The sequence below is a fragment of the Pelecanus crispus genome, unplaced genomic scaffold (assembly GCF_030463565.1).
Source record: "Pelecanus crispus isolate bPelCri1 unplaced genomic scaffold, bPelCri1.pri SCAFFOLD_365, whole genome shotgun sequence".
NCBI lineage: Eukaryota > Metazoa > Chordata > Aves > Pelecaniformes > Pelecanidae > Pelecanus > Pelecanus crispus.
The window spans coordinates 1,667-27,940 of record NW_027461432.1 but is presented as its reverse complement, the minus strand read 5'-3'; the positions used below and the strand labels follow the sequence as shown (position 1 = coordinate 27,940).

The 26,274-nt window shown below is 68.2% G+C and overlaps 1 protein-coding gene across 1 annotated transcript; it reads left to right on the top strand.

Annotated features, from left to right (window-relative positions):
- Positions 1–136: 136 nt before the first annotated feature.
- CPSF1 (cleavage and polyadenylation specific factor 1) lies at positions 137–25,433 on the top strand (the record flags this gene model as incomplete). Its single annotated transcript, XM_075727463.1, is given in 20 exon segments — positions 137–230; positions 1,539–1,626; positions 1,721–1,846; positions 6,198–6,246; positions 6,391–6,485; positions 6,575–6,649; positions 8,244–8,324; positions 8,684–8,773; positions 8,868–8,927; positions 8,929–8,985; positions 9,083–9,224; positions 9,317–9,495; positions 10,459–10,595; positions 10,695–10,869; positions 14,880–15,086; positions 19,607–19,698; positions 19,801–19,942; positions 20,046–20,093; positions 20,095–20,199; positions 25,317–25,433. Coding segments are annotated over 20 exon segments (2,159 nt in total), but the record flags the coding sequence as incomplete, so codon positions are not given.
- Positions 25,434–26,274: the final 841 nt, after the last annotated feature.

Genomic DNA, 26,274 nt, shown 5'->3' with positions numbered 1-26,274 from the left:
TCTCCTTCTCCTCCTTCTCCTCTTCCTCCTCTTCCTTCTCCTTCCCCTCCTTCCCCTCCTTCCCCTCCTTCCCTCCTCCTCCTCCTCCTCCTCCTCCTCCCCCCCGGGGCGGGCTCTCACCCTCCCTGTCCCGCAGGCGTGCAGGACGGGGTGAAGATGACGCTGGACTGCGCCCAGGCCACCTTCATCTCCTACGACAAGATGGTCATTTCCCTCAAAGGAGGGGAGATGTAAGCCGTGGGGCTCCGTGGGGCTCCATGGGGTGCCGTGGGGTGCCATGGGGTGCCGTGGGGCTCCATCGGGCTCCGTGGGGTGCTGTGGGGCTCCGTGGGGTGCCGTGGGGCGCCGTGGGGCTCCGTGGGGCTCCATGGGGCGCCGTGGGGTGCCATGGGGCTCCGTGGGGTGCCATGGGGTGCCGTGGGGTGCCGTGGGGCGCCATGGGGTGCCGTGGGGGTGCCATGGGGGTGCTGGGGGTGCCGTGGGCTGCCGTGGGGGCGCCGTGGGGTGCCATGGGGCACCGTGGGGTGCCATGGGGCGCCGTGGGGCTCCGTGAAGTGCCGTGGGGCTCCATGGGGCTCCATGGGGCGCTGTGGGGTGCCATGGGGCTCCGTGGGGTGCCGTGGGGTGCCGTGGGGGCGCCATGGGGTGCTGTGGGGCTCCGTGGGGCGCCATGGGGCGCTGTGGGGGTGCCATGGGGTGCCGTGGGCTGCCGTGGGGTGCCGTGGGGCTCTGTGGGGCACCATGGGGCTCCATGGGGTGCCATGGGCTGCCGTGGGGCGCCATGGGGTGCCGTGGGGCTCCGTGGGGTGCCGTGGGGGTGCCGTGGGGCTCCGTGGGGCACCATGGGCTGCCATGGGGTGCCGTGGGGCGCCGTGGGGTGCCATGGGGCTCCGTGGGGTGCCATGGGCTGCCGTGGGGCACCATGGGGTGCCATGGGGCTCCATGGGGTGCCGTGGGGGTGCCGTGGGGCTCCGTGGGTCACCATGGGCTGCCGTGGGGTGCCGTGGGGGTGCCGTGGGGCTCCGTGGGGCACCATGGGCTGCTGTGGGGTGCCATGGGGTGCCGTGGGGTGCCGTGGGGGTGCCGTGGGGCTCCGTGGGGCACCATGGGCTGCCGTGGGGCGCCATGGGGTGCCGTGGGCTCCGTGGGGTGCCGTGGGGGTGCCGTGGGGGTGCCATGGGGCTCCGTGGGGTACCATGGGCTGCCGTGGGGCGCCATGGGGTGCCGTGGGGCTCCGTGGGGTGCCGTGGGGGTGCCGTGGGGCTCCGTGGGGCACCATGGGCTGCCGTGGGGCTCCGTGGGGGTGCCGTGGGGGGTGCCGTGGGGGTGCCATGGGGCTCCGTGGGGTACCATGGGCTGCCGTGGGGCGCCATGGGGCTCCGTGGGGCGCCGTGGGGTGCCGTGGGGCTCGTGGGGGTGCCGTGGGGCTCCGTGGGGCACCATGGGCTGCCGTGGGGGCGCCGTGGGGCGCCGTGGGGCGCCGTGGGGCCGGTTGTCCCTGCCGTCGAGGGTGCCACCGCGTCCCGTTGCGTCCCCAGCTACGTCCTGACGCTGATTACGGACGGGATGAGGAGCGTCCGCTCCTTCCACTTCGACAAAGCGGCCGCCAGCGTCCTCACCACCTGCGTAAGCGGTGGGCGGGGACCCCCGGGGACCCCCCGTGTCCCCCCAAAATGTCCCCGTCCCCCCCCTCCGTCACCCGCCCCGTCCCCCTCGGCAGATGGTGACGATGGAGCCGGGCTACCTGTTCCTGGGGTCGCGCCTGGGCAACTCCCTGCTGCTCAAATACACCGAGAAGCTGCAGGAGCCCCCCGCCAACGGGGGCAAGGAGGCGGCCGAGCGGCAGGTGAGGCCGCGCCGGGGGAAAGACCCCGGCCCCCAGCCCCCGCGCTGCGCCCCAGGCCCCTGCCCCGCGTCCCTGAGACCCTTCCCGGGTCCCCCAAATCCCCTTCCCGGGTCCCAGATCCCCTTCCCGGGTCCCAAATCCTCTTCCCAGGTCCCCAAATCCCCATCCCGGGTCCCCAGATCCCCTTCCCAGGTCAAACATCCATCCCGGGTCCCCAGACATCCATCCTGGGTCCCAAATCCCCTTCCCAGGTCCCCAAATCCCCATCCTGGGTCCCCAAATCCCCTTCCCGGGTCCCCCAAACATCCTTCCCGGGTCCCCAAATCCCCATCCCGGGTCCCCAAATCCCCATCCTGGGTCCCAAATCCCCTTCCCGGGTCCCAAATCCTCTTCCCGGGTCACAGGTTCCCTTCCTGGGTCCCCAAATCCCCATCCCGGGTCCCAAATCCCCTTCCCAGGTCCCCAAATCCCCTTCCCAGGTCCCCAAGCCCCCATCCCAGGTCCCCAAATCCCCATCCCGGGTCCCAAAAATCCCCTTCCTGGGTCCCCAAATCCCCATCCTGGGTCCCAAATCCCCATCCCGGGTCCCAAGCCCCCATCCTGGGACCCCCTCAGGTCCCAAATCCCATCCCAGATCCCCTTCCTTGTCCCCAGGCCCCCATCCCGGGTCCCAAATCCCCATCCCGGGTCCCAAATCCCCATCCTGGTCCCCAAATCCCCATCCCGGGTCCTAAACCCCCATCCTGGGACCCCCTCAGGTCCCAAATCGCCATTCCAGGTCCCCAAATCCCCATCCCGGGTCCCCAAATCCCATCCCAGATCCCCTTCCTTGTCCCCAGGCCCCCTTCCTGGTCCCCAAGCCCCCATCCCGGGTCCCAAATCCCCATCCTGGGTCCCAAATCCCCATCCTGGGTCCCAAATCCCCATCCCGGGTCCTAAACCCCCATCCTGGGACCCCCTCAGGTCCCAAATCCCCATCCCGGGTCCCCAAATCGCCATTCCAGGTCCCCAAATCCCATCCTAGATCCCCTTCCTTGTCCCCAGGCCCCCTTCCTGGTCCCCAAGCCCCCATCCCGGGTCCCAAATCCCCATCCTGGGTCCCAAATCCCCATCCCGGGTCCTAAACCCCCATCCTGGGACCCCCTCAGGTCCCAAATCCCCATTCCAGGTCCCCAAATCCCCATTCCAGGTCCCCAAATCCCATCCCAGATCCCGTTCCTTGTCCCCAGGCCCCCTTCCTGGTCCCCAGATCTCCATCCTGGGTCCCAAATCCCCATCCTGGTTCCCAAATCCCCATCCCGGGTCCCAAACCCCCATCCTGGTCCCCAAATCCCCATTCCGGGTCCTAAACCCCCATCCTGGGACCCCCTCAGGTCCCAAATCCCATCCCAGATCCCCTTCCTTGTCCCCAAATCCCCATCCCAGGTCCCAAATCCCCATCCCAGGTCCCCAAATCCCCATCCCAGGTCCCCAAATCCCCATCCTGGGTCCCCAAATCCCCATCCTGGGTCCCCAAATCCCCATCCCGGGTCCCAAATCCCCATCCCGGGTCCCAAATCCCCATCCCAGGTCCCCAAATCCCCATCCCAAGTCCCAAATCCCCATCCCGGGTCCCCAAATCCCCATCCCTGGTCCCCAAATCCCCATCCTGGGTCCCCAAATCCCCATCCCGGGTCCCAAATCCCCATCCCGGGTCCCAAATCCCCATCCCAGGTCCCCAAATCCCCATCCTGTGTCCCAAATCCCCATCCCGGGTCCCAAATCCCCATCCTGGGTCCCCAAATCCCCATCCCGGGTCCCAAATCCCCATCCCGGGTCCCAAATCCCCATCCCAGGTCCCCAAATCCCCATCCCGGGTCCCAAATCCCCATCCCAGGTCCCCAAATCCCCATCCCGGGTCCCAAATCCCCATCCTGGGTCCCCAAATCCCCATCCTGGGTCCCCAAATCCCCATCCCGGGTCCCCAAATCCCCATCCCAGGTCCCAAATCCCCATCCCGGGTCCCAAATCCCCATCCCAGGTCCCCAAATCCCCATCCCGGGTCCCCAAATCCCCATCCCGGGTCCCCAAATCCCCATCCCAGGTCCCCAAATCCCCATCCCGGGTCCCAAATCCCCATCCCGGGTCCCAAATCCCCATCCCGGGTCCCCAAATCCCCATCCCAGGTCCCCAAATCCCCATCCCGGGTCCCAAATCCCCATCCCGGGTCCCAAATCCCCATCCCGCGTCCCCAAATCCCCATCCCGGGTCCCAAATCCCCATCCCAGGTCCCCAAATCCCCATCCCGGGTCCCCAAATCCCCATCCCAGGTCCCCAAATCCCCATCCCGGGTCCCAAATCCCCATCCCGGGTCCCAAATCCCCATCCCGGGTCCCCAAATCCCCATCCCAGGTCCCCAAATCCCCATCCCGGGTCCCAAATCCCCATCCCGCGTCCCCAAATCCCCATCCCGGGTCCCAAATCCCCATCCTGGGTCCCCAAATCCCCATCCCGGGGTCCCAAATCCCCATCCCGGGTCCCCAAATCCCCATCCCAGGTCCCCAAATCCCCATCCCGGGTCCCAAATCCCCATCCCGGGTCCCAAATCCCCATCCCAGGTCCCCAAATCCCCATCCCAGGTCCCCAAATCCCCATCCCGGGTCCCAAATCCCCATCCTGGGTCCCCAAATCCCCATCCCGGGTCCCAAATCCCCATCCCGGGTCCCAAATCCCCATCCCAGGTCCCCAAAATCCCCATCCCGGGTCCCAAATCCCCATCCCGGGTCCCAAATCCCCATCCCGGGTCCCAAATCCCCATCCCAGGTCCCCAAATCCCCATCCCAGGTCCCAAATCCCCATCCCGGGTCCCCAAATCCCCATCCCAGGTCCCCAAATCCCCATCCCGGGTCCCAAATCCCCATCCCGGGTCCCAAATCCCCATCCTGGGTCCCCAAATCCCCATCCCGGGTCCCAAATCCCCATCCCAGGTCCCCAAATCCCCATCCCAGGTCCCCAAATCCCCATCCCGGGTCCCAAATCCCCATCCTGGGTCCCCAAATCCCCATCCCGGGTCCCAAATCCCCATCCCGGGGTCCCCAAATCCCCATCCCGGGTCCCCAAATCCCCATGCCAGGTCCCCAAATCCCCATCCCGGGTCCCCAAATCCCCATCCCGGGTCCCCAATCCCCATCCTGGGTCCCCAAATCCCCATCCCGGGTCCCCAAATCCCCATCCCGGGTCCCAAATCCCCATCCCGGGTCCCCAAATCCCCATCCCGGGTCCCCAAATCCCCATCCCAGGTCCCAAATCCCCATCCTGGGTCCCCAAATCCCCATCCCGGGTCCCCAAATCCCCATCCCGGGTCCCAAATCCCCATCCCGGGTCCCAAATCCCCATCCCGGGTCCCCAAATCCCCATCCCAGGTCCCAAATCCCCATCCCGGGTCCCCAAATCCCCATCCCAGGTCCCCAAATCCCCATCCCGGGTCCCAAATCCCCATCCCGGGTCCCAAATCCCCATCCCAGGTCCCCAAATCCCCATCCCGGGTCCCAAATCCCCATCCTGGGTCCCCAAATCCCCATCCCGGGTCCCCAAATCCCCATCCCAGGTCCCCAAATCCCCATCCCAGGTCCCAAATCCCCATCCCGGGTCCCCAAATCCCCATCCCAGGTCCCCAAATCCCCATCCCGGGTCCCAAATCCCCATCCTGGGTCCCCAAATCCCCATCCCGGGTCCCAAATCCCCATCCCGGGTCCCCAAATCCCCATCCCAGATCCCCAAATCCCCATCCCGGGTCCCAAATCCCCATCCCGGGTCCCCAAATCCCCATCCCAGGTCCCCAAATCCCCATCCCGGGTCCCAAATCCCCATCCCGGTCCCCAAATCCCCATCCCTGGTCCCAAATCCCCATCCCAGGTCCCAAATCCCCATCCCGGGTCCCAAATCCCCATCCCAGGTCCCCAAATCCCCATCCTGGGTCCCAAATCCCCATCCCGGGTCCCCAAATCCCCATCCCTGGTCCCAAATCCCCATCCCTGGTCCCAAATCCCCATCCCAGGTCCCAAATCCCCATCCCGGGTCCCCAAATCCCCATCCCGGGTCCCAAATCCCCATCCCGGGTCCCAAATCCCCATCCCGGGTCCCAAGCCCCCATCCTGGGACCCCCCTCAGGTCCCAAATCCCATCCCAGATCCCCTTCCTTGTCCCCAAATCCCCATCCCGGGTCCCCAAATCCCCATCCCGGGTCCCCAAGCCCCCTCCTGGTCCCCATCCCCCCCCCGTCCCCAAATCCCCTCTCCGTGTCCCCCATCCCAGCGAGGGGGCGGTGGGGGGGGGGTTTCGGGGGGCTCCCAGCTCCGCTCTCCCGCAGGAGGAGCCCCCGGTGAAGAAGAAGCGAGCGGAATCCTCGGGGTCCTGGGCAGGTGGGTGCCAGCGCCGGGACCCCCACCCCACCCCCCCCCCCCCCCCCCACCGCCGCGTTTCGGGTGCCGGCGTCACCGCGGGGGGGGGGGGGTGTGACGGGGGCGCGGGGGTGGGGGCACCCCCTTCCTTTCCGCCTTTCCCAGGAGGAAAATCGGCGCCGCAGGACGAGGTGGACGAGATCGAGGTGTACGGCAGCGAGGCGCAGTCGGGCACCCAGCTCGCCACCTACTCCTTCGAGGTACCCTAGGGTGGGGGGCACCCCAAAACCCCACCCCACCCCCCCCGGGCCCCCCCAGCCTCAGCCCCCGCCCTCCCGGGCCCCTCCAGGTCTGCGACAGCATCCTCAACATCGGCCCCTGCGCCAACGCCGCCATGGGGGAGCCGGCCTTCCTCTCCGAGGAGGTGAGTGCCGGCGGCCCCGCGTCCTGCCTGCGCCCTGCCTGCACCCCCTGCGCCCTGCCTGCACCCCCTGCACCCTGCCTGCGCCCTGCCTGCACCCCCTGCGCCCTGCCTGCACCCTGCCTGCACCCCCTGCACCCCCTGCGCCCTGCCTGCGCCCTGCCTGCACCCTGCCTGCACCCCCTGCGCCCTGCCTGCACCCCCTGCACCCCCTGCGCCCTGCCTGCACCCTGCCTGCACCCCCTGCGCCCTGCCTGCACCCCCTGCACCCCCTGCGCCCTGCCTGCGCCCTGCCTGCACCCCCTGCGCCCTGCCTGCACCCTGCCTGCACCCCCTGTGCCCTGCCTGCACCCCCTGCGCCCTGCCTGCACCCTGCCTGCACCCCCCCTGCGCCCTGCCTGCACCCTGCCTGCACCCCCTGTGCCCTGCCTGCACCCTGCCTGCACCCCCTGTGCCCTGCCTGCACCCTGCCTGCACCCCCTGTGCCCTGCCTGCACCCCCTGCGCCCTGCCTGCACCCTGCCTGCACCCCCTGCACCCTGCCTGCACCCCCTGTGCCCTGCCTGCACCCTGCCTGCACCCCCTGCGCCCTGCCTGCACCCCCTGCGCCCTGCCTGCACCCCCCTGCGCCCTGCCTGCGCCCTGCCTGCACCCCCTGCGCCCTGCCTGCACCCCCTGCACCCCCTGCACCCTGCCTGCACCCCCTGTGCCCTGCCTGCACCCTGCCTGCACCCCCTGTGCCCTGCCTGCACCCTGCCTGCACCCCCTGTGCCCTGCCTGCACCCCCTGCGCCCTGCCTGCACCCTGCCTGCACCCCCTGCACCCTGCCTGCACCCCCTGTGCCCTGCCTGCACCCTGCCTGCACCCCCTGCGCCCTGCCTGCACCCCCTGCGCCCTGCCTGCACCCCCTGCGCCCTGCCTGCGCCCTGCCTGCACCCCCTGCGCCCTGCCTGCACCCCCTGCACCCCTGCGCCCCTGCCTGCACCCTGCCTGCACCCTGCCTGCACCCCCTGCGCCCTGCCTGCACCCCCTGCACCCCCTGCGCCCTGCCTGCACCCTGCCTGCACCCCCTGCGCCCTGCCTGCACCCCCTGCACCCCCTGCGCCCTGCCTGCACCCTGCCTGCACCCCCTGCACCCTGCCTGCACCCCCTGCACCCCCTGCGCCCTGCCTGCACCCCCCTGCACCCTGCCTGCGCCCTGCCTGCACCCCCTGTGCCCTGCCTGCACCCCCCTGCACTCTGCCTGCACCCCCTGTGCCCTGCCTGCGCCCTGCCTGCACCCTGCCTGCACCCCCTTGCACCCTGCCTGCACCCCTTGCACCCTGCCTGCACCCCCTGCACCCTGCCTGCAGCTCCTGCACCCTGCCTGCAGCTCCTGCACCCTGCCTGCACCCTGCCTGCACCCCCTGCGCCCTGCCTGCAGCTCCTGCGCCCTGCCTGCACCCTGCCTGCACCCCCTGCACCCCCTGCACCCTGCCTGCACCCCCTGCACCCTGCCTGCAGCTCCTGCGCCCTGCCCGTGCCCTGCCTGCCCCTGCCTGCCCCCTGCCCGCTTCCCCGGGGCGGGTGGCGTCACCGAGCGCTTCTCCCTCTCCCAGTTTCAGAGCAGCCCGGAGCCGGATCTGGAAATCGTCCTCTGCTCCGGCTACGGCAAGAACGGGGCCCTCTCGGTGCTGCAGGTCAGTGCCGCGCCGCCGGCGCCGGGGGCTTCCCCCCACCCTTCCCCGCCCCGCCAAAAACCCCACCGCGGGCCCCCCCGTCCGTCCGTCCGTCCCCGCACCGCGCTAAGGCCTGCCGCGGTGAGCAGCGTCCGCGGCACGTCAGGTACCGGTGCCAGAGCGACGGCCTGGGCAAAACCAGGGCTGCCCCGGAGCGTTGGGCGCTGCCTGTACCTGTCCAGCCACAACCCCCCCGCTTCCGCCCCGCGTTTCTGCCCCGTAACCGCGCCGGCATTGGCGGCTTTGCCCCGGGCGGTTTTGCCCCGGCGGTTTTTGGCTGCCGGCGTTTGCCAGCCCTCACCTCTCGCCCTCGCCCGCAGAAAAGCATCCGGCCGCAGGTGGTGACCACCTTCGAGCTGCCGGGCTGCTACGACATGTGGACCGTCATCGCGCCGCAGAAAAAAGAGGAGGTCGGTGGCCGGCCGACGGCGCCGATCGGCGTTTCCGGCTCTGCCTTCGAGCCGGCGCCGGCGCGGTGACGCTCGCCGGGGCTTTTCCTTCCAGCCGGATGAAAACGCCGCGGGGGAGAGCGCCGAGAAGGAGCCGGCCGCCGCCGAAACCCCCCGAGGAGGACGGCAAAAGGCACGGCTTCCTCATCCTCAGCCGCGAGGACTCCACCATGGTGCGCGGCCGGCGGCGCGGCGGCGAAGGGTTTGGCGGCGCCGGCGTCTTCCCCGGCGCTCGCTCCCACCCCGCGCCTCCCGTTTCTTCCTTCTCAGATCCTGCAGACGGGGCAGGAGATCATGGAGCTGGACACCAGCGGCTTCGCCACGCAAGGGCCCACTGTCTTCGCCGGCAACATCGGCGAGAACCGCTACATCGTCCAGGTCTCGCCGCTCGGCATCCGGTTGCTGGAAGGAGGTGGGTGCCGGCGGGGAGCGGAGCGGCCGGGGAGCACCCATGGGTGCTCCGGGACCCTCCCGCTCCGTCCCTCGTTGCTTTGCCGCCCGCAGTGAACCAGCTGCACTTCATCCCGGTGGATTTGGGTTCGCCCATCGTCCACTGCGCCGTCGCCGACCCCTTCGTGGTGATCATGAGCGCCGAGGGGCAGGTCACCATGTTCGTCCTCAAAAGCGACACCTACGGCGGCCGCACGCACCGCCTCACCCTCCAAAAGCCGCAGCTGCACCACGTGAGTGCCGAAAAAACCCTCCCTGGCCCACGCGTTAACGGGGTTACCGGTGTTACCGGCGGCGCTGGCGTTACCGGCGGCGCTGGCGTTACTGGCAGCGCTGGCATCGGTGGTGGTACTGGCATCGCTGGCGGCGCTGGCGTTACCGGCGTCACTGGCGTTACTGGCAGCGCTGGCGTTACTGGCGGTGCTGGCATTACTGGCAGCGCTGGCGTCGCTGGCGGTACTGGCATCGCTGGCGTTACTGGCAGTGCTGGCATCGCTGGCGTTACTGGCAGTGCTGGCATCGCTGGCGGTACTGGCATTGCTGGCGTTACTGGCAGTGCCGGCATCGCTGGCGGTACTGGCATTGCTGGCGTCGCTGGCGTTACCGGCGTCGCTGGCGTTACTGGCAGCGCTGGCGTTACTGGCGGCGCTGGCGTTACTGGCGGCGCTGGCATTGCCGGCATCACCGGCGTCACTGGCGTTACTGGCAGCGCTGGCGTTACTGGCAGTGCCGGCATTACTGGCGGCGCCGGCGGCGCTGGCATTACTGGCGGCGCTGGCATTACTGGCGGTGCTGGCGTTGCCGGCATCACCGGCGTTACTGGCAGCGCTGGCGTTACTGGCAGCGCTGGCGTTACTGGCAGCGCCGGCATTACTGGCGTCGCCGGCGGCGCTGGCATTACTGGCGGCGCTGGCATTACTGGCGGCGCTGGCATTGCCGGCATCGCCGGCGTTACCGGCGTCACTGGCATTACTGGTGGCGCTGGCATTACTGGCAGCGCTGGCGTTACCGGCGGCGCTGGCATTACCGGCAGCGCTGGTGTTACTGGCAGCACTGGCGTTATTGGTGGCGCTGGCATCGCTGGCGTTACTGGCAGCGCCGGTGTCGCTGGCGTTACCGGTGCCGGTGCCCTCACCGGCGCCAAACCCCGACACGCCAGCAGCTCCGGCACCCTCCTGTCCCTTCCGCCTCCGCAGCAATCCAAGGTGATCGCGCTCTGCCTCTACCGCGACGTCAGCGGCATGTTCACCACGGAGAGCCGGGCCGCCGGCGCCCGCGACGACCTCTCCCTCCGCACCCATTCGGAAGCCGAAACGCTCATCCAGGACATCAGGTGGGCGCCGGGTGCTTTCGGCGAGGATTCGGCACCCGGCGCGGCGTCGGAGGTGACGGCTCGGCGTTTTTTTTGTGTTTTTTCCGCCGGCGGGCGCAGCGATACGGTGGACGACGAGGAGGAGATGCTCTACGGGGACTCGGGGGCTCTTTTTAGCCCGGCGAAAGAGGAACCGCGGCGCAGCAGCCTCCCCGCCGCCGAGCGGGATCCCCACCAGTATAAACCCGAGCCCACCCACTGGTGCGTACTGGTGCGGGAGAATGGAGCCATGGAGGTGAGCGAGCGGCGGGGAAACGGGGAGCGGCGAGGGGAGCCCGCGGGGCACCCCCAAATCCCCCCCAGATCCCTCCGGATCCCCCCCAAATCCCCCTGGACCTCCCCACATTTCCCCAAATCCCCCTGGATCCCCCCCAAATCCCCCTGGATCCCCCCCAGATCCTCCCGGACCCCCCCAAATCCCCCTGGACCCCCCCCAAATTTCCCCAAATCCCCCTGGATCCCCCCCAAATCCCCCTGGATCCCCCCCCAGATCCTCCCGGACCCCCCCAAATCCCCCTGGACCTCCCCAAATTTCCCCAAATCCCCCTGGACCTCCCCAAATTTCCCCAAATCCCCCTGGATCCCCCCCAAATCCCCCTGGATCCCCCCCAGATCCTCCCGGACCCCCCCAAATCCCCCTGGACCCCCCCAAATCCCCCTGGACCTCCCCAAATTTCCCCAAAAATCCCCCTGGATCCCCCCCAAATCCCCCTGGATCCCCCCCAGATCCTCCCGGACCCCCCCAAATCCCCCTGGACCCCCCCAAATCCCCCTGGACCTCCCCAAATTTCCCCAAATCCCCCTGGATCCCCCCCAAATCCCCCTGGATCCCCCCCAAATCCCCCTGGATCCCCCCCAGATCCTCCCGGACCCCCCCAAATCCCCCTGGACCCCCCCAAATCCCCCTGGACCTCCCCAAATTTCCCCAAATCCCCCTGGATCCCCCCCAAATCCCCCTGGATCCCCCCCAGATCCTCCCGGACCCCCCCAAATCCCCCTGGACCCCCCCAAATCCCCCTGGACCTCCCCAAATTTCCCCAAATCCCCCTGGATCCCCCCCAAATCCCCCTGGATCCCCCCCAGATCCTCCCGGACCCCCCCAAATCCCCCTGGACCCCCCCAAATCCCCCTGGACCTCCCCAAATTTCCCCAAATCCCCCTGGATCCCCCCCAAATCCCCCTGGATCCCCCCCAGATCCTCCCGGACCCCCCCAAATCCCCCTGGACCTCCCCAAATTTCCCCAAATCCCCCTGGATCCCCCCCAAATCCCCCTGGATCCCCCCCAGATCCTCCCGGACCCCCCCAAATCCCCCTGGACCTCCCCAAATTTCCCCAAATCCCCCTGGATCCCCCCCAAATCCCCTTGGATACCCCCCAGATCCTCCCGGACCCCCCCAAATCCCCCTGGACCTCCCCAAATTTCCCCAAATCCCCCTGGATCCCCCCCAAATCCCCCTGGATCCCCCCCAGATCCTCCCGGACCCCCCCAAATCCCCCTGGATCCCCCCCAAATCCCCCTGGATCCCCCCCAGATCCTCCCGGACCCCCCCAAATCCCCCTGGACCTCCCCAAATTTCCCCAAATCCCCCTGGATCCCCCCCCAAATCCCCCTGGATCCCCCCCAGATCCTCCCGGACCCCCCCAAATCCCCCTGGACCTCCCCAAATCCCCCTGGATCCCCCCCAGATCCTCCCGGACCCCCCCAAATCCCCCTGGACCTCCCCAAATTTCCCCAAATCCCCCTGGACCTCCCCAAATTTCCCCAAATCCCCCTGGATCCCCCCCAAATCCCCCTGGATCCCCCCCAGATCCTCCCGGACCCCCCCAAATCCCCCTGGATCCCCCCCAAATCCCCCTGGATCCCCCCCAGATCCTCCCGGACCCCCCCAAATCCCCCTGGACCTCCCCAAATTTCCCCAAATCCCCCTGGATCCCCCCCAAATCCCCCTGGATCCCCCCCAGATCCTCCCGGACCCCCCCAAATCCCCCTGGATCCCCCCCAAATCCCCCTGGATCCCCCCCAGATCCTCCCGGACCCCCCCCAAATCCCCCTGGACCTCCCCAAATTTCCCCAAATCCCCCTGGATCCCCCCCAAATCCCCCTGGATCCCCCCAAATCCCCCAGGTTCCCCCCAAATCCCCCTGGACACCCCCAAATCCCTCCAGGACCTCCCCTAAATCCCCCCAGACCTCCCCTAAATCCCCCCAGATTCCCCCCAAATTTCCCTGGACACCCCCAGATCCTTCCAGGTCCCCCCTAGATCTTTCCAGGTCCCCCCCAAATCTCCCCAGACCCCCCCCCAATCCCCCAGATCCTCCCCAAATCCCCCTGGACCGCCCCAAATCCCCCCGGACCCCCCCAAATCCCCCCAGACCCCCCCCAAATCCCCCTGGACACCCCCAGATGCCCCCCAAATCCCCCCAGCCCTCCCCTAAATCCCCCCAGATTCCCCCCAAATCCCCCAGATTCCTCCCAAATCCCCCTGGACACCCCCAAATCCCTCCAGGACCTCCCCTAAATCCCCCCAGGCCTCCCCTAAATCCCCCTGGACACCCCCAAATCCCCCTGGACACCCCCAAATCCCTCCAGGACCTCCCCTAAATCCCCCCAGACCTCCCCCTAAATTCCCCCAGATTCCCCCCAAATCTCCCTGGACACCCCCAGATCCTTCCAGGTCCCCCCCAAATCCCCCCAGACCCCCCCCCAATCCCCCAGATCCTCCCCAAACCCCCCCTGGACACCCCCCCGATGCCCCCCAAATCCCCCCAGACCTCCCCCAAAATCCCCCCAGATTCCCCCCAAATCCCCCCAGACCCCCCCCAAATTCCCCTGGACACCTTCAAATCCCCCCAGACCCCCCCCAAATTCCCCTGGACACCTTCAAATCCCCCCAGATTCCCCCCAAATCCCCCTGGACACCCCCAAATCCCCCCAGACCCCCCCAAATCCCCCCAGACCTCCCCTAAATCACCCCAGATTCCCCCCAAATCACCCCAGACTCCCCCCAAATCCCCCTGGACACTCCCAAATCCCCCCAGACCCCCCCCCAAATTTCCCTGGACACCTTCAAATCCCCCCCAGACTCCCCCCAGATCCCCCTGGACACCCCCAAATCCCCCCAGACCTCCCCAAAATCCCCCCCAGATTCCCCCCCAAATCTCCCTGGACACCCCCAGATCCTTCCAGGTCCCCCCTAGATCCTTCCAGGTCCCCCCCAAATCCCCCCAGACCCCCCCCCCCAATCCCCCAGACCCCCCCCAAATTCCCCTGGGACACCTTCAAATCCCCCCAGATTCCCCCCCAGATCCCCCTGGACACCCCCAAATCCCCCCAGACCTCCCCAAAATCCCTGCAGATTCCCCCCAAATCCCCCCAGACCCCCCCCCAAATTCCCCTGGACACCTTCAAATCCCCCCAGATTCCCCCCAGATCCTCCTGGACACCCCCAAATCCCCCCAGACCTCCCCAAAATCCCCGCAGATTCCCCCCAAATCTCCCTGGACACCCCCAGATCCTTCCAGGTCCCCCCCAAATTCCCCCTGGACACCTTCAAATCCCCCCAGACTCCCCCCAGATCCCCCTGGCCCCCCCCAAATCCCCCAGACCTCCCCAAAATCCCCCCAGATTCCCCCCAAATCCCCCTGGACACCCCCAGATTCCCCCCAAATCCCCCCAGACCCCCCCCAAATTCCCCTGGACACCTTCAAATCCCCCCAGATTCCCCCCAGATCCCCCTGGACACCCCCAAATCCCCCCAGACCTCCCCAAAATCCCCGCAGATTCCCCCCAAATCTCCCTGGACACCCCCAGATCCTTCCAGGTCCCCCCCCAAATTCCCCTGGACACCTTCAAATCCCCCCAGACTCCCCCCAGATCCCCCTGGCCCCCCCCAAATCCCCCCAGACCTCCCCAAAATCCCCCCAGATTCCCCCCAAATCCCCCTGGACACCCCCAGATTCCCCCCAAATCCCCCCAGACCCCCCCCCAAATTCCCCTGGACACCTTCAAATCCCCCCAGATTCCCCCCAGATCCCCCTGGACACCCCCCCAAATCCCCCCAGACCTCCCCAAAATCCCTGCAGATTCCCCCCAAATCCCCCTGGACACCCCCAAATCCCCCCAGACCTCCCCAAAATCCCTGCAGGTTCCCCCCAAATCCCCCCGGACCCCCCCCAAATCCCCCCGCGTCCCCCCCAACCCCCCCAGCTCCCCGCTCTGCCGGCCCTAACCCCGGGCGCCGCAGATCTACCAGCTGCCGGAGTGGCGCCTGGTGTTCCTGGTGAAGAACTTCCCGATGGGGCAGCGTGTGCTGGTGGACAGCTCCTTCGGGCAGCCGGCCGCGCCGGGGGACGGCCGCAAGGAGGAGGTGACGCGGCAGGGCGAGCTGCCGCTGGTCAAGGAGGTGCTGCTGGTGGCCCTGGGCAACCGGCAGAGCCGGCCCTACCTGCTGGTGAGCGCGGCCGGCGGGGGGGCCGGGGGATGCTGAGGGGTGCCGGGAGATTGGGGGGATGCCGGGGATGCCGGAGATGCCGGGAGATGGGGGAGATGCCGGGAGATTGGGGAGATGCCGGGGGATGCTGAGGGGTGCCGGGAGACTGGGGGGATGCCGGGGATGCCGGAGATGCGGGAGATGGGGGAGATGCCGGGAGATTGGGGAGATGCCGGGGGATGCTGAGGGGTGCTGGGAGACTGGGGGGATGCTGGGGATGCCGGAGATGCCGGGAGACTGGGGGGATGCCGGGGGATGCTGGAGATGCCGGGGGATGCTGAGGGGTGCCAGGAGAATGGGGAGATGCCGGGGATGCCGGAGATGCTGGGGGATGGGGGAGATGCCGGGGGATGCTGAGGGGTGCCGGGAGACTGGGGGGATGCTGGGGATGCCGGAGATGCTGGGGGATGCTGAGGGGTGCCAGGAGATTGGGGGGATGCTGGGGGATGCTGGAGATGCTGGAGATGCCGGGAGATTGGGGAGATGCCGGGGGATGCTGAGGGGTGCTGGGAGATTGGGGAGATGCTGGGGATGCCGGGGGATGCCGGAGATGCTGAGGGGTGCCGGGAGATTGGGGAGGTGCCAGGGATGCCGGGGGATGCTGGAGATGCTGGAGATGCCGGGAGATGGGGGAGATGCCGGGAGATGGGGGAGATGCCGGGGGATGCTGAGGGGTGCCGGGAGACTGGGGGGATGCCGGGGGATGCTGGAGATGCCAGGGGATGCTGAAGGGTGCCAGGAGAATGGGGAGATGCCGGGGATGCCGGGGGGGCTGGGGGATGCTGAGGGGTGCTGGGAGATTGGGGAGATGCCGGAGATGCTGAGGGGTGCCGGGAGATTGGGGAGATGCCAGGGATACCGGGGGATGCTGGAGATGCTGGAGATGCCGGGAGATTGGGGAGATGCCGGGGGATGCTGAGGGGTGCCGGGAGACTGGGGGGATGCTGGGGATGCCGGAGATGCCGGGAGATTGGGGAGATGCCGGGAGATTGGGGAGATGCCGGGGGATGCTGGAGATGCTGGAGATGCCGGGGGATGCTGAAGGGTGCCAGGAGAATGGGGAGATGCCGGGGATGCCGGGGGGGCTGGGGGATGCTGAGGGGTGCTGGGAGATTGGGGAGATGCCGGAGATGCTGAGGGGTGCTGGGAGATTGGGGGGATGCTGGGGATGCCGGGGGATGCCGGAGATGCTGGAGATGCCGGGAGATTGGGGAGATGCCAGAGATGCTGAGGGGTGCCGGGAGACTGGGGGGATGCCGGGGGATGCTGGAGATGCCGGGGGGATGCTGAGGGGTGCCGGGAGATTGGGGAGATGCCGGGGGATGCTGGAGATGCTGAGGGGTGCCGGGAGATTGGGGAGATGCCGGGGGATGCTGGAGATGCTGAGGGGTGCCGGGAGATGGGGGAGATGCCGGGGATGCCGGGGGATGCCGGAGATGCTGGAGATGCCGGGAGATTGGGGAGATGCCGGAGATGCTGAGGGGTGCCGGGAGATTGGGGAGATGCCAGGGATGCCGGGGGATGCTGGAGATGCTGGAGATGCCGGGAGATGGGGGAGATGCCGGAGATGCTGAGGGGTGCCGGGAGATTGGGGGGATGCTGGGGATGCCGGGGGATGCTGGAGATGCTGGAGATGCCGGGAGATTGGGGAGGTGCCAGGGGATGCCGGAGATGCTGAGGGGTGCCGGGAGACTGGGGAGATGCCAGGGATGCCGGGGGGATGCCGGAGATGCTGGAGATGCTGGGGGGATTCTGGGAGAAGCTGAGGAGATCAGGGAGATGCCAGGAGATGCTGGGATGTGTTGGGATGCCGGAGATGCTGGGGGATGTGGGGGATGCCGGGGGATGCTGGAGATGCCAGGGATGCCAGGACATAGCGAGGGATGCCGGGAGATGGGGCAGATGCCAGAGGGATGCCGGAGGATGCCAAGGGATGCCAGGGGATGTGGGAGATGCCAGGAGATGCCGGTGGGATGTGTTGGGATGCCGGAGATGCTGGGAGATGCTGAGGGACGCCGGGGGGATGTGGGAGATGCCAGGAGATGGCTGGCACGCGGGACGTGGGGGATGCCGGGGGGATGTGGGGGATGCCAGGGATGCCGGGGGATGCCGGCAGATGTTGGGAGATGCCAGGGGGATGCCGGGGGGGATGCCGGGGATGTGGGGGTGCCAGGGGGATGCCGGGGGGGATGCCGGGGATGTGGGGATGCCAGGGATGCCAGGGGATGCCGGCAGATGTTGGGAGATGCCAGGGGGATGCCGGGGGGATGCCGGGGAGATGCCGGGGGGATGTGGGGGATGCCAGGGATGCTGGGGGATGCTGGCAGATGTTGGGAGATGCCAGGGGGATGCCAGGGGGATGTGGGGGATGCCAGGGATGCCAGGGGATGCCGGCAGATGTTGGGAGATGCCAGAGGGATGCCGGGGATGTGGGGGATGCCAGGGATGCCGGGGGATGCCGACAGATGTTGGGAGATGCCAGAGGGATGCCGGGAGATGCCGGGGGATGCTGGGGAGATGCCGGGGGATGCCGACAGATGTTGGGAGATGCCAGAGGGATGCCGGGGGGATGTGGGGGATGCCAGGGATGTCGGGGGATGCCGGCAGATGTTGGGAGATGCCAGAGGGATGCCAGGGGGATGCCGGGAGATGCGGGGGATGTGAGGGATGCTGGAGGGGTGCCAGGAGGTGACAGCGGGATGCCGGGAGATGCCGGAGATTCTGGGAGATGCTGAGGGATGCCGGGGAATGATGTGAGGGATGCCGGGGAATGCCGGGGGATGCCAGGAGATGTGGGGGATGCTGAGGGGTGCCGGAGGGATGCCGGAGGGATGCTGGAGATACCGGGGATGCAGGGAGATGCCGGAGGGATGCCGGGGCAATGCCGGAGGGATGCTGGAGATACCAGGGATGCAGGGAGATGCCGGAGGGATGCCGGGGGTGTTGGGAGATACCGGTGGATGTGGGAGATGCCGGAGGGATGCCGGAGATACCAGGGATGCAGGGAGATGCCGGAGGGATGCCGGGGGATGCCGGAGGGATGCTGGAGATACCAGGGATGCAGGGAGATGCCGGAGGGATGCCGGGGGGATGCCGGAGGGATGCTGGAGATACCAGGGATGCAGGGAGATGCCGGAGGGATCTGGGAGATGCCAGAGGGATGCCGGGGGATGTGGGGGATGCCATGGGGTGCCGGAGGGATGCGGTGGTGTTGGGAGATGCCAGTCGGTGCGAGGGATGCTGGAGATGCCGGGAGATGCCGGGAGATGCCAGGGGATGTGGGAGATACCGGGAGATGCTGGGGGATGCTGGAGGGATGTTGGGAGATGCCGGAGGGATGCCGGGGGATCTGGGAGATGCCAGGGGATGCCAGGAGATACCGGGGATGCCGGGAGATGCTTGGAGATGCCGGGAGCTGCTGGAGGGATGTGGAGCTGCTGGAGGGATGTGGGAGCTGCTGGAGGGATGTGGGAGAAACCGGAGGATCTGGGAGCTGCCGGGAGCTGCCAGAGGGATGTGGGAGATACCGGGGATGCCGGGGCGATGCCGGGAGATGCTTGGAGATGCTGGGAGCTGTCGGAGGATGCGGGAGATGCCAGAGGGATCTGGGAGATACCGGGGATGCCGGGGCAATGCCGGGGGATGCCAGGAGATGCTTGGAGATGCCGGAGGATGCCGGAGGGATGTGGGACATACCAGGGATGCTGGGCAATGCCGGGGGATGCCAGGAGATGCTTGGAGATGCCGGGAGCTGTCGGAGGATGTGGGAGATGCCGGGGGGTGCTGGGTGTTGTGTGTGATGTTGATGCCGGGAGATGCCGGGGCGATGCTGGGGCGGGTGCCGGGGTGATGCCGGGTGATGCCGGGGAGATGCCAGGAGATGCCAGGAGATGCCGGGAGATGCCGGGGGATGCCAGGGAGATGCTGGGGTGATGCCGGGAGATGCTGGGAGATGCCGGGGGATGCCGGGGGATGCTGGGGGGATGCCGGGAGATGCCGGGAGATGCCGGGGGATGCCGGGAGATGCCAGGGGATGCTGGGGGATGCCGGGGGATGCTGGGGGGATGCCGGGAGATGCTGGGAGATGCCGGGAGATGCCGGGGGATGCTGGGGGATGCCGGGGGATGCTGGGGGGATGCCGGGAGATGCCGGGAGATGCCGGGGGATGCTGGGGAGATGCCGGGAGATGCTGGGGTGATGCCGGGAGATGCTGGGGATGCTGGGGTGATGCCGGGGAGATGCCGGGAGATGCCGGGAGATGCCAGGGAGATGCCGGGGAGATGCCGGGGGATGCTGGGGAGATGCCGGGAGATGCCGGGGGATGCCGGGAGATGCCGGGGAGATGCTGGGGATGCTGGGGTGATGCCGGGAGATGCCGGGAGATGCCGGGGGATGCTGGGGAGATGCCGGGAGATGCCGGCTTCCGCCGGAGCCGCCGTCGGCGCGTCGCCGGGGGTCGCCATCCCGTCTGCGCCGCGCAGGTGCACGTGGAGCAGGAGCTGCTGATCTACGAGGCCTTCGGCCACGACTCCCAGCTGGGCCAGAGCAACCTCAAAGTGCGCTTCAAGAAGGTGAGCGGCAAAAAACCGCGACGCCGCTGGCACCGGCACCGGCACCGGCACCGGCACGGCCGCCCCCCTCCCCCGCCGCCTTTTTCTCCCCCCTCGCCCAGGTCCCCCCACAACATCAATTTTCGGGAGAAGAAGCTGAAGCAATCCAAAAAAAAACCGGAGAGCGCCGGGGGCGAGGAAGCGGGGGGCCCCCGCGGGCGCGTGGCTCGCTTCCGCTACTTCGAGGACATTTACGGCTACTCGGGGGTGAGCCCCCCCGGCCAAACCCCTCCCCCCCCCCGGGACCCCCGCCCCAAATCCGGCGTCCCCCCCAGGGTAACGGGGTCTCTCCCCGAATCCCCCGGCGCAGGTTTTTATCTGCGGCCCCTCGCCCCACTGGCTGCTGGTGACCTCGCGGGGGGGCCCTGCGCCTGCACCCCATGACCATCGACGGCACCGTCGACTCCTTCGCCCCCTTCCACAACGTCAACTGCCCCAAGGGCTTCCTCTACTTCAACCGGCAGGTGCGGGCCCGCCGGAGCGGGGGATTTGGGGGGCTCTGGGGGGATTTTGGGGGGTCTGGGGGGCTCTGGGGGGATTTTGGGGGGGGTCTGGGGGATTTGGGGGGGCGCTGGGGGGATTTTGGGGGGGTCTGGGGGGATTTGGGGGGCTCTGGGGGGGGTCTGGGGGGATTTGGGGGGGCTCTGGGGGGATTTTGGGGGGGTCTGGGGGGATTTGGGGGGGCTCTGGGGGGATTTTGGGGGTCTGGGGGGCTCTGGGGGGATTTTGGGGGGCTCTGGGGGGGATTTGGGGGGCTCTGGGGGGATTTTGGGGGGTCTGGGGGGGTCTGGGGGGGATTTTGGGGGGGTCTAGGGGGATTTGGGGGGCTCTGGGGGGATTTTGGGGGGTCTGGGGGGCTCTGGGGGGATTTTGGGGGGGTCTGGGGGGCTCTGGGGGGCTCTGGGGGGATTTTGGGGGGCTCTGGGGGGATTTTGGGGGGGTCTGGGGGATTTGGGGGGCTCTGGGGGGATTTTCGGGGGGTCTGGGGGGGCTCTGGGGGGATTTTGGGGGGGGTCTGGGGGGATTTGGGGGCTCTGGGGGGATTTTGGGGGGTCTGGGGGGCTCTGGGGGGATTTTGGGGGGCTCTGGGGGGATTTTGGGGGGGTCTGGGGGATTTGGGGGGCTCTGGGGGGATTTTCGGGGGGTCTGGGGGGCTCTGGGGGGATTTTGGGGGGGTCTGGGGGGATTTGGGGGGGCTCTGGGGGGATTTGGGGGGCTCTGGGGGGATTTTGGGGGGTCTGGGGGGCTCTGGGGGGATTTTGGGGGGGCTCTGGGGGGATTTTGGGGGGTCTGGGGGGAGCTGGGGGATTTGGGGGGGTCTGGGGGGGACTGGGGGGGCTCTGGGGGGATTTTGGGGGGGTCTGGGGGGATTTGGGGGGCTCTGGGGGGATTTTGGGGGGTCTGGGGGGATTTGGGGGGCTCTGGGGGGATTTTGGGGGGTCTGGGGGGAGCTGGGGGGATTTTGGGGGGGTCTGGGGGGATTTTGGGGGGTCTGGGGGAGCTGGGGGGATTTGGGGGGGTCTGGGGGGGACTGGGGGGCTCTGGGGGGATTTTGGGGGGGTCTGGGGGGATTTGGGGGGCTCTGGGGGATTTTGGGGGGTCTGGGGGGATTTGGGGGGCTCTGGGGGGATTTTGGGGGGTCTGGGGGGAGCTGGGGGGATTTTGGGGGGGTCTGGGGGGATTTTGGGGGGTCTGGGGGAGCTGGGGGGATTTGGGGGGGTCTGGGGGGGACTGGGGGGGCTCTGGGGGGATTTTGGGGGGGTCTGGGGGGATTTGGGGGCTCTGGGGGGATTTTGGGGGGGGTCTGGGGGATTTGGGGGTGTCTGAGGGGCTCTGGGGGGATTTTGGGGGGGGTCTGGGGGATTTGGGGGGCTCTGGGGGGCTCTGGGGGATTTTGGGGGGGTCTGGGGGGATTTGGGGGGATTTGGGGGGGTCTAGGGGGATGTGAGGGAATCTGGAGGGATTTGGGGGGAATCCAGGGGGATTTGGGGGGGTCTGGGGGGGATTTGGGGGGGGTCTGAGGGGCTCTGGGGGGATTTTGGGGGGGGTCTGGGGGGATTTTTGGGGGGCTCTGGGGGGATTTGGGGGGATCTGGGGGGATTTTGGGGGGGGTCCTGGGGGGATTTGGGGGGCTCTGGGGGGATTTTGGGGGGTCTGGGGGGCTCTGGGGGGATTTTGGGGGGGCTCTGGGGGGATTTTGGGGGGTCAGGGGGGATTTGGGGGGGTCTGGGGGGCTCTGGGGGGATTTTGGGGGGGTCTGGGGGGATTTTGGGGGCTCTGGGGGGATTTGGGGGGGTCTGGGGGGCTCTGGGGGGATTTTGGGGGGGTCTGGGGGGCTCTGGGGGGATTTTGGGGGGGGCTCTGGGGGGATTTGGGGGGCTCTGGGGGGATTTTGGGGGGTCTGGGGGGAGCTGGGGGGATTTTGGGGGGGGTCTGGGGGGATTTGGGGGGGTCTGGGGGGATTTGGGGGGATTTGGGGGGGTCTAGGGGGATGTGAGGGAATCTGGAGGGATTTGGGGGGAATCCAGGGGGATTTGGGGGGGTCTGGGGGGGATTTAGGGGGAGGTCTGAGGGGCTGTGGGGGGATTTTGGGGGCGGTCTGGGGGGGATTTGGGGGGCTCTGGGGGGATTTTGGGGGGGGGTCTGGGGGGATTTGGGGGGGTCTAGGGGGATGTGGGGGAATCTGGAGGGATTTGGGGGGAATCCAGGGGGATTTGGGGGGGTCTGGGGGGATTTTCGGGGGGTCTGGGGGGATTTGGGGGGGTCCAGGGGGAATTTTGGGGGGGTCTGGGGGGAGCTGGGGGGATTTAGGAGGCTCTAGGGAGATTTTGGTGGGGTCTAGGGGGATTTTGGGGGGGTCTGGGGGGATTTTGGGGGATTTAGGGGGGGTCTAGGGGGATTTTGGGGGGATCTGGAGGGATTTGGGGGGAATCCAGGGGATTTTGGGGGGATCTGGGGGGAGCTGGGGGGATTTGGGGGGCTCTGGGGGGATTTTGGGGGGATCTGGGGGGATTTTGGGGGCTCTGGGGGGATTTTGGGGGATTAGGGGGCTCTGGGGGGGATTTTGGGGGGGTCTGGGGGGATTTGGGGGGCTCTGGGGGATTTTGGGGGGGGTCTGGGGGGATCTGGGGGACTCTGGGGGGATTTTGGGGGGTCTGGGGGGCTCTGGGGGGATTTTGGGGGGGTCTGGGGGGATTTGGGGGGCTCTGGGGGGATTTTGGGGGGATCTGGGGGGATTTTGGGGGCTCTGGGGGGAGCTGGGGGGATTTAGGGGGCTCTGGGGGGATTTTGGGGGGGGTCTGGGGGGATTTGGGGGGCTCTGGGGGGATTTTGGGGGGGGCCAGGGGGGATCTGGGGGGATTTTGGGGGGGGGTCTGGGGGGATTTGGGGGGCTCTGGGGGGATTTGGGGGGGGTCTGGGGGGATTTGGGGGGGTCTAGGGGATGTGGGGGAATCTGGAGGGATTTGGGGGGAATCCAGGGGGATTTGGGGGGGTCTGGGGGGGATTTAGGGGGGGTCTGGGGGGCTCGGGGGGGATTTTGGGGGGGTCTGGAGGGATTTGGGGGGAATCCAGGGGGATTTGGGGGGGATTTAGGGGGGATTTGGGGGGGTCTGGGGGCATCTAGAGGGATTTGGGAGGGGTCTGGGGGGATTTGGGGGGCTCTGGGGGGATTTTGGGGGGGCCTGGGGGGAGCTGGAGGGATTTAGGGGGCTCGGGGGAGGGGATTTTGGTGGGGTCCAGGGGGATTTGGGGGGGGTCTCAGGGGATTTTGGGGGAATCCAGGGGGGATCTGGGGGGGATCTGGGGGCATGTAGAGGGATTTGGGAGGGGTTCAGGGGATTTGGGGGGGTCCAGGGGGATTTTGGGGGGGGTCTGGGGGGATTTGGGGGGCTCTGGGGGGATTTTGGGGGGGGTCTGGGGGGGATTTGGGGGGATTTGGGGGGGGTCTAGGGGATGTGAGGGAATCTGGAGGGATTTGGGGGGCCTGGGGGGATTTGGGGGGGTCTGGGGGGGATTTAGGGGGGGGTCTGAGGGGCTCTGGGGGGATTTTGGGGGGGTCTGGGGGGATTTAGGGGGCTCTGGGGGATTTGGGGGGATCTGGGGGGATTTTGGGGGCTCTGGGGGGAGCTGGGGGGATTTAGGGGCTCTGGGGGGATTTTGGTGGGGTCTAGGGGGATTTTGGGGGGGGCCTGGGGGGATTTGGGGGGGTCTGGGGGGATTCTGGGGGGATCCAGGGGGATTTAGGGGGAATCTGGGGGTGTCTAGAGGGATTTGGGAGGGGTCCAGGGGATTTGGAGGGAATCCAGGGGGATTTGGGGGGGTCTGGGAGGATTTGGGGGGTCCGGGGGGGGTCGGGGGGATTTTGGGGGGGTCCGGGGGGATTTTGGGGGGAATCCGGGGGATTTTGAGGGGGGTCTGGGGGGATTTGGGGAGGGTCGGGGGGCATTTGGGGGGTTCCAGGGGGATCTGGGGGGATTTTGGGGGGGGGCCGGGGGGATTTTGGGGGGGTCTGGGGGGAGCTGGGGGGATTTAGGGAGCTCTGGGGAGATTTTGGTGGGGTCTAGGGGGATTTTGGGGGGGGTCTGGGGGATTTTGGGGGATTTGGGGGGGTCGGGGGGGATCTGGAGGATCTGGGGGGAATCCAGGGGGATCTGGGGGGGTCTGGGGGGGATTTGGGGGGAATCCAGGGGGATTTTGGGGGCATCTGGGGGCATCTAGTGGATTTGGGAGGGGTCTGGAGGGATTTGGGGGATTCCGGGGGGATTTTGGGGGGGTCCAGGGGGATTTGGGGGGGATGGGGGTGGGATCTGGGGGCATCTAGAGGGATTCGGGAGGGGTCTGGGGGGATTTGGGGGGGTCTGGGGGGATCTGAGGAGAATCCAGGGGATTTGGGGGGGGGGTCCGGGGGGATCTGGGGGGATTTTGGGGGGGTCTGGGAGAATTTGGGGGGGTCTGGGGGGATTTGGGGGAGCTCTGGGGGGAGCTAGGGGGATTTGGGGGGGTCCAGGGGATTTGGGGGGGGTCCAGGGGGATCTGGGGGGATTTTGGGGGGGGTCCGGGGGGATTTGGGGGGAATCCAGTAGGATTTTGGGGGATTTTGGGGGGATTTCGGGGGGATTTGGGGGGCTCTAAGGGGATTTTGGGGGGGTCTGGCAGGATTGGGGGGGGGGGTCCGGAGGGATTTGAGGGGGTCTAGGGGGATTTTGGGGGGGTCCAGGGGGATTTGGGGGGGGTCCAGGGGGATGTGGGGGGAATCCCGTAGGATTTAGGGGGGATTTCCGGGGGGGATTTGGGGGGCTCTAAGGGGATTTTGGGGGGTCTGGGTGGATTTGGGGGGGGGGGGGGTCCAGAGGGATTTGAGGGGGTCTAGGGGGATTTTGGGGGGGTCCAGGGGGATTTTGGGGGGGAGCTGGGGGGATTTGGGGGGGATCCAGCAGATTTGGGGGGGATCTGGGGGGATTTGGGGGGATCTGGGGGGATTTGGGGCATCCGGAGGGATCTGGGGGGGTCCCGAGGGATCTGGGGGGGGATCTGGGGGGGCTGCGGGTGCCGGCGGCGCTGACGGGCGCCGCGGGCGCAGGGGGAGCTGCGGATCAGCGTGCTGCCCGCCTACCTCTCCTACGACGCCCCGTGGCCCGTGCGCAAGATCCCGCTGCGCTGCACCACCCACTACGTCGCCTACCACGTCGAGTCCAAGGTGCCGTGCCGCGCCGCGCCGTGCCATGCTGTGCCGTGCCACGCCGCGCCGTGCTGTGCCGTGGTGTGCCATGCTGTGCCGTGCCACGCCGCGCCATGCCGTGCCACGCTGCGCCGCGCCGTGCCACGCCGTGCCACGCTGTGCTGTGCCGTGCCACGCTGCACCATGCCGTGCCACGCTGTGCCATGCCACGCCGTGCTGTGCCGTGGTGTGCCATGCTGTGCCGTGCCACGCCGCGCCATGCCGTGCCACGCTGTGCCTTGCCGTGCCACGCTGTGCTGTGCCGTGCCACGCTGTGCCACGCTGTGCTGTGCCGTGCCACGCTGTGCTGTGCTGTGCCACGCCGTGCCACGCTGTGCCGTGCCGTGCCACGCTGTGCCGCGCCGTGCCACACTGCACCATGCCGTGCCACGCTGTGCTGTGCCGTGCCACGCCGTGCCACGCTGTGCTGTGCCGTGCCATGCCGTGCCACGCTGTGCTGTGCCGTGCCACGCTGTGCTGTGCCGTGCCACGCCGTGCCACGCTGTGCCATGCCATGCCACGCTGTGCCGCACTGTGCCGCGCCGTGCCACGCCGCGCCATGCCGTGCCACGCTGTGCTGTGCCGTGCCACGCCGTGCCACGCTGTGCCATGCTGTGCCACGCTGTGCCGCGTCGTGCCGCGCCGTGCCACACTGCACCATGCCGTGCCACGCTGTGCCGTGCTGCGCCGCGCCGTGCCGTGCTGTGGTGTGCCATGCTGTGCTGTGCCACGCTGTGCCATGCCGTGCCACGCCGCGCCATGCCGTGCCACTCTGTGCTGTGCCATGCCGCGCCACGCCGTGCCATGCCGCGCCACGCCG